The following is a 7,446-nucleotide window of genomic DNA, read 5'->3' as shown; positions in this document are numbered from 1 at the left end:
TGTGTCGCTAAAGTTTCGTCGGAACGAAGTTACGGGAAGTTAATTAACAAACGGAGACGTAACAATATTAATGAATTATTGGCAAATTAATCAGAATATATAAGCTAAGTTCAGCCTTGAATGATAGTTAGTCCTATATAATATTGCATTTTGTGTTAAACTGTCCTCTAAATTAATATATATATACTATTTTAATAAACACCTGTTTAACTATTTAAATTCATGAATAATTAACTGTGTATGTTTATACTAACATATATTATACATTTATAAGATTTACTTACAATTTTGTTGATAAAAACAAAAAAGAAGCGAAATATTGTATTCACTTTAGCCAATGTTGATGTTGGATAATGCGCGATTTGGCATAAGTCATGTTAGGGCTTAATTTCATACATGTGCACACTTTCTGCAGGGAGATTCTACAGATAATATAGAGTACATTCATATGTATCAACATTTTACAACACTCCGATCACCCTATAGTTACCTGGCCGCCTCTCAGTAACACAGCGATAAGACTTTGGACTTAAAGCGCTAGAAACCAGATTTCGATACCTGTGGTGGACATAACATAGATAGTCCATTGTGTAGCTTTGTGCTTAACTACAAATAAACGAATGAGTTACCTGGCACCCTACCCTATAACATGTAACTGTTTATTTATTGGCACGAACCAATCAATCTGCGGAAGTGATAGATTATATAATTATAATTATCATACTATCGAATAACCTACGTTTTAACTATTTGTATTACACGTGACGGTACCTTAAATGTGTTTATTTTATATATTAAAGTATTAAATAAGCAAAATACTTTCGCTCTCAAGCCGATTCGCTATTTTCTGTCGTCCCTTAATTCACGAAAACTCTTCGCACTTTCGAATACGTTTCGTTAAATGTATACATTTATAAACTAAACGTGAGTGTCAATTATTCCATATGATAAACACGTGTTCGTTTAAATCTGCATTCAACAGTTTTTATATTGTAATACTTGCTGTGTAACATGGATGTAGAATCGATAAGCAAACCCGAGCTTGGTGAGTGACATCCGGGAACCCGTGAGTTCATCGTAAACGTGAATTGTCGTGTATAATAATTTCGTTATTATTTTAGGTTTAACTCTGCAGTAAACAACTGTCTAGATAGAAGCATATAAAAGCATCTTGACTGAATAACAAGTGGTAGACTGGGAACAAACGTAGCATATGAACTCATGACGTAAACAAGCAAAATTCTTACGCTTGAAAGCACCAACCACGCCGTCTCTTTACTCGTCACTGATCATGAAAAACACTTCCAAGGCTATTTGGCATTTTCCTTTAAAATTTCAATAACACATTTGTTTTGTTCAATAGGAAATATATATCAACATACAATTATATGTATATACACGACCTGCGTTAATTACTTTTTACTTTAATTAAACGTTCGTAGTATATGAATATGTTTTTCTTACATATTAAGTCATTAAGTGAAGCATATACACAAATATTTATCTTTACATTTTGCGCCTGGCGAGATCAAGCTGTTAGAGTGTCAGACTGTGAAAGCGAGGGCCCCTGGTCCGCCTCCCGTTGTTGTCCTCACTTTTACAACGCACCCAAGTTTGTCCTCACTTTTACAATGCACTCACGTATCCAATGTGCGGAGCGAAATGTTTGCGGACTTGGGTGCGTTGTAAAAGTGAGGACAAATTTACTATTTCTTTGAAGTAGCTTCCATCTAGTATTGGTTAAACATTAGGGACGGATAGCGCAGGTAGCACTTGAGTAGCTTTGCGCAAATATCCTAAAACCAACAAAAAATTTAAAGTCATTAAATACTGCACCTCTTTTAGTGCTGTTTTTCGTTAAAAAAAAAAAAATAGCGTTAACCGTATATTGCAAAATAATTGTAAATGTTATGCTTGGGTTGTAGTTAAAACGTTTAATTTTTCATTTTCTGTCCCAATTTTCACATCGCAAGCTAAATATGACAATAAAATATTGTTTCATTAGGTAATTTGGTTTAAGCAATTATAAATTGATGTAAAACATATATTAAAAGAAGTCAAAATAAGGAGTTTAAAAAAAAATGGACAGCGTTCAAACTCCAAGTCATGCAATGGTAGGTTTGCATCATAACCTACCAACATAGTAATATAAATGTATAATACACTGCATTAAACTATTAAGGAATAATCGGGATTTTGAATATTGTACATAAAATTGGAAGAAAACCAGTCATAAAACACCCTCGTCCAGTGTATTTTACAGTATAGTAGTATGAACTTATACTAGTTCGTTTTCTTGTAAACAGGCTGATAGATAATTTATTTTGAGAAAACGAAATTCACTTTTAATCATTACCTCTTGAAGAAGGTACAGACTTCTATGAAAGCTAATTTTTTCCATAGCTTAGTTTTTTATTATCTTGTTTGGGAACTGTTTTTTTTTTATTATTATTTAATCTTTGTTTTTCAGCCTAGAACTTCGAAAATAAGCATTCAGTTTTTATCTATGATATTGATATCGATAAAAAAAACACCAGAATTTCGTTTTCTTATATTGTTAATTAAATATATTACTCGTTAATTTATAACCGATGACTTTTTTCACTGATCCATTCAACGGCTACGCACGTCACAGTGTTGAGTTGGCTCGAATAGTTGAAAGAAGCTGTTTTTTTTTCTTAGTATCTGTTTGTGTGAGGATTTGTGACTCAAAACAATGCGTCGTATGCTCCACTTAACTTTAATGGAAAGAAAAATGTTGTTATGGAGGATTGCGCAAAGGTTTGCTTGTACACGCTTATACTGATGTTACGTTGTTCCAGGAATATTAAGTCTACGACAGTGCCCTAATTCTAACTGACATCTAGTGTTTGAGTGTTCCGTTTGTAAGGTAACTGTTCGTTCTTTAATGTTACTTTGAAAAACGGCATAGAATGTTTGTTTGTAGTTAAGCACAAAGCTACACAATGGGCTATCGGTGCTCTGCCCACCACGGCTATCGAAACCCGATTTCTAGCGTTGTAAGTCTGCAGACATAGTATAGAATGTTTAATATATCTTGATTTATTATTTTTGATTTTTATTGCTATACTTTTATTGGAGAAAATTTTTTGCTCACATAGCTTAGTATATGAATTCAGGACTAACCTAAATCTCTTAAATTGGCCAAACCTGGTAAGACATTATTGGGTTTACTGTCGAAAATATCGTTAACAGCGAGGATACCTAACTGATGAAACAATACATTCTAACCTTTATAAGTCGGAACGTAAGAAAAGTATATTTAATTAGCTAGATTCATTTCCGGGTTTATTTTTATGTTTGATCTAAGTTCCTTGCTAAAGACCACTTGACCAGCTATTGGGAAGTTTAGAAACAACTGCTTAGTTCACTGACTTTCTTTATGAAAGTATATAGTCAATCGAAAATAGCTTGTGTTTCTAAAACATGTGAGATTACGATGTAACTAATGTAATACCAGAATTTCGGGATATATAAATGCTATCAGTGTTGCGAAAATATTCGCTTTTCCCAGAAAAAAACGTGACACTGAAAACATTATTTTTGCACGTAAGTAAAGACGCCCTATAAAAAACAAAACAAAAAAACACACGTTATCAAATAGTAAAGATACTACGACAGGTCATTTAATGGATGTTGTTATTTCATTGTGTAGTTATATCCTACACGAGTATTTGATAATGCGCAGATGCCACCAATGTTATGTATATGCATTATCTTTCAAAACGACAAATCTCACCTTTTGACCAAGTATGAACATCAAGACCATGTTCTACACGGCCAAAAGCATCGTTCTCAATATCTTAGTAAGCTTAGATATTAGAGTTTAGTGAATTAAATTAGAACAGCGATATATTTTTAGAATGTAGCAACCAATCAATTAATCAAGATAAAATAATTGCCAATCAATAATACAGAAAGTTTAAAACTTTCTTACTCTTACTACCAAATATTCCACAGAGTTCAAGGCTTTCATTCAACTTGTTCAGTATAGGCAAATTTAAATTTCTATGGCAATTATTGAATAATAAACTGCCAGTAACATTGAATATATGAGATACTAAATAATTGGAAAGCAAATTTTATCTCTGTGTTTTTTAGCGCAAAGCTACACACAGAGCTACGTGCGCTCTGTCCATAGCAAGGAATCTAACTCCAGATTCTGGTTAAGAAGTTAGCACACAGGATCACCTACAAAAATTGTAATGTTTTGAAACGAGATCCAAAACTCGAGCGCTTTCGAATAGTTGACTATTCTTCTTCAGGAAAATAAACCCAGATTTTAGCACTGTGTGTTTACAAATATACTGCTGATCCACCGGAGGACCGATCTGTTTGGATGCGTCTATTTGTAATGCAGAGCAGAAGGAATTAAATAAGATAAGTATTTTACAGTGCATAAATTATTATAGTTATTAATCAGTAATAATTAATATAATTACTGACGTAATGACCCCGGTGGCTCAGTGATAAATTTGTGGGTTTAATAACGTTAAAAATCAGGTTTCGATACCAGCGGTGGGCACTGATAGTCTATTGTTTAGTTCCTGCGCGTAACAACAAAATACATTGATGTAAAACGTTGTTAGTCTTCGTGGCAATCTCATGAATTTCATCTAACGTAGAAATGCAGAAAAATTACTTACATCACGTCTGAAAGGTAATTTTTTGTGACTGTGCAATTTGCACATCTCAACTACTAGCGTGTTTGTGGTATCCCAGCCTGCTTGACGCGTCCTGGCATTGAACGAAAGGCCTAATCAGCAATGGGTAATGCAGATATAGTGTGAATGACAAACTGGTATACATATTTCCGTGGTTTCACTCTTAAGTTCTTAGATATTCATTGCAACGTCATAAGATCTAATATAATGATGACTGAGATAAATCCAATAATGAGCAGTTCCTATATTACTACGTTATACATTGATATTGTTATAAAACTGATATACTGGTGAGTATTATATGATAACCCCATTAAAGAGCAGTTCCTATATTACTACGCTATACAAAATGTGGGGCGAGCATATACCCTATTCGATTTTATTACTCATCAGGATTTCTACCAGTCTACCCTCAAATTGAAATTCTTTTAGGCAGGATTAGAGTAAATTAGTCCATGAGACCTTGGGCGTGGTCAAATGCATCAATCAAAAGGGTTTGACTTCCTAAGTCCAAAACTGTAATTAGATCTCAAATCGGTTAAGAGATGACAGAGCTATAAGCTAAAGGTTTGTACTTAAAAAATCAAACTCGGAGCCATTCTATGAGCCGCTATGCCGTAGCTTAAATAAAAAGCACACAGAAAATGTCTTTCAGGTGTAAGATTAGTTTATTTTGGTTTGTTGTTGTTAAGCGCAAAACTTCACAATGGGCTATCTGTGCTCTGCCCACCACGAGTATCGAAACATGATTTTCAGTATCGTAAACCTGTATATTTATCGCTGAGCCACTGGGAGATTGTGTAAGAGAATAGTGAATAATACTGCCAATAGTCATATAAGAACTGTTCCTTATTGGGTTTATCTCTGTCATCTCTATATTAAATTTTATACGATGTTATTGTATGGTGTAACAATATAGGAACCGCTCCTTAATGGGGTTATCTTATAATACTCACCAATATATTAGTTTCATAACAATATCAAGACCAGTATGATTGTTGCAAACTGCATATTACGTAAAATGCTATTTTCATAATTAAACGCTGAATACAAACAAGAGGGATTCCTCAATAGCCATGGTACTTGAATTTCTTTTAGGCAGGATTAGAGTAAATTAATCTATGAGACCATTTCATCCTTTTTATTAGCTATATTTTTGTACGCTAGCAATACTACTGGTCAATACGATATTATTAAACTTATTCATAAAAAAAAACATAATCACAGTGAAGCAAGTGACGGTAAAATTATAAACTTTACCAATGATGAAAGAAACACTTTTTTAGAAACATTTCATAATACATATTCATGAAATGCTATAAAAAAGACGCAAAATAAATAATTTTTACATGCTAGTTTATAACGTCAATGAAATTATTGAGCTAAACCAGATCATTTTGCCAAAATGGGTAAGATAACAGTTAACTTCAATCAAAAGCAAACTTCGTGTAATCTTATGACGTGCGAGAAGGAACGTTGAAGAGCGATTATTATAACATGATTCTATTGGAACTTTCCTTTTCCAGCATTTTATAGCAACGCAAATTTCCATCAAATTTACGGAAATATTATAGGCTATGATTGTCGAAATATATGTATGTTAATTTTTCAAATCCTGATCAAGGACTACGTTAAATTAGATATCATGACCTTAAAATGATGTCCCCGATAATTCTTCGGACTTACAACGCTAAAATCAGGTGCTCGATTCCCCTCCGTGGACACAGCTGATAGCCCGATGAGGCTTTGCTATACCAAAAACACACACATACACTTAAAATACTCTCAGATAAGCCACTTGTTCAATGTTTTCGTATTTATGTTGGTTAATATCAGGGTGATTTAGAAACCTAAACCATCTCGCTGATATAGTACTATGTAAGAAATGCAATACTTTATAGGTGGTTACAGTTATTCTAAAGAGTACTTTCAAGCGAAAAATAAAAACATTTTTACCAAGCTAACGTCCACTGTAAATTAGGGATTACATAAGTGCAATGAAGTTAGGTATAACGAAGGAATGAGCGAGAACGAAGAGATAAAACAACAAAAGTTGTCTTCTAGAGGTGATAATGTAAATATGTAAAGTGCCCTGCCTTCGTCTGAAGGTGTTTTTCGTAATGCTTCTTAAGTAAAGTACGTTTTAATTACCTGTTTATAAACTGGTATCATAAGAGCTACACTTCAGTCTTAATCTGTTTTTGGTACAACAGCATTAATAACACGTGTAGAATCTGTTATTGATGTGCAAGGACAGATTCGGGTTGTAATTCTTATGATATCAAAATGTCATTTTTTAAAGCAATTTTTATGTTTCTTCATGTGTGAAATCTTAACGAAGTGGGTTACTAAAGTGTATATAACATTTGTGTGTGTACAATTTAAAATAGTTAAACCAACCTTGTATTACCTTGATTAGTGCGTGATGCTTTGGAAATTCAATGCTTTAACTGATAACATTTAATGAACTACAAAATTTTGAAGATTTCTAGTTGACTATGTTGACGAATCTAAGTGAACGACATATCAACTTCATTATGACCAACATGTTAAAAAACTTTTTAACCAAAAAAAGTCAGAATTTTTTCATGCTAAAAAGTTCTTTAACCTATTAAAATGAAGTGCGGGTTGGCCCTCTAGTAGAGCCCTGGATGTCAGAGATGACAAACCGGGTTTGAATCCGTGCGATATTACAAAATGTTTCCTGCGCTTTACGCTGCGTTTAACTAAATCTCAGCAAAATTGACACCACATTTTCTGA

The 7,446-nt window shown here is 33.3% G+C and overlaps 2 protein-coding genes across 2 annotated transcripts in view; one reads left to right on the top strand and one right to left on the bottom strand.

The window, feature by feature from the left end:
* LOC106477652 (RAC serine/threonine-protein kinase-like) overlaps nucleotides 1–3,790 on the bottom strand; it is a 42,002-nt gene extending 38,212 nt beyond the window's left edge. The window contains exon 1 of the mRNA XM_022381491.1: nucleotides 3,761–3,790. Coding sequence (XP_022237199.1) covers nucleotides 3,761–3,790 — 30 coding nt within the window. The remainder of the gene's footprint in view (nucleotides 1–3,760) is intronic.
* The window catches only part of LOC106477693 (triokinase/FMN cyclase-like), a 51,111-nt gene continuing 45,889 nt past the window's right edge, over nucleotides 2,225–7,446 (top strand). Inside the window, exon 1 of the mRNA XM_022381490.1 lies at nucleotides 2,225–2,229. The gene's annotated coding sequence lies outside the window, so the exon portion shown is untranslated. The remainder of the gene's footprint in view (nucleotides 2,230–7,446) is intronic.

Source organism: Limulus polyphemus, unplaced genomic scaffold (genome assembly GCF_000517525.1).
Source record: "Limulus polyphemus unplaced genomic scaffold, Limulus_polyphemus-2.1.2 Scaffold168, whole genome shotgun sequence".
NCBI lineage: Eukaryota > Metazoa > Arthropoda > Merostomata > Xiphosura > Limulidae > Limulus > Limulus polyphemus.
Note: the sequence above shows the minus strand (reverse complement) of the source record. Positions and strands in the feature narration are given on the sequence as shown.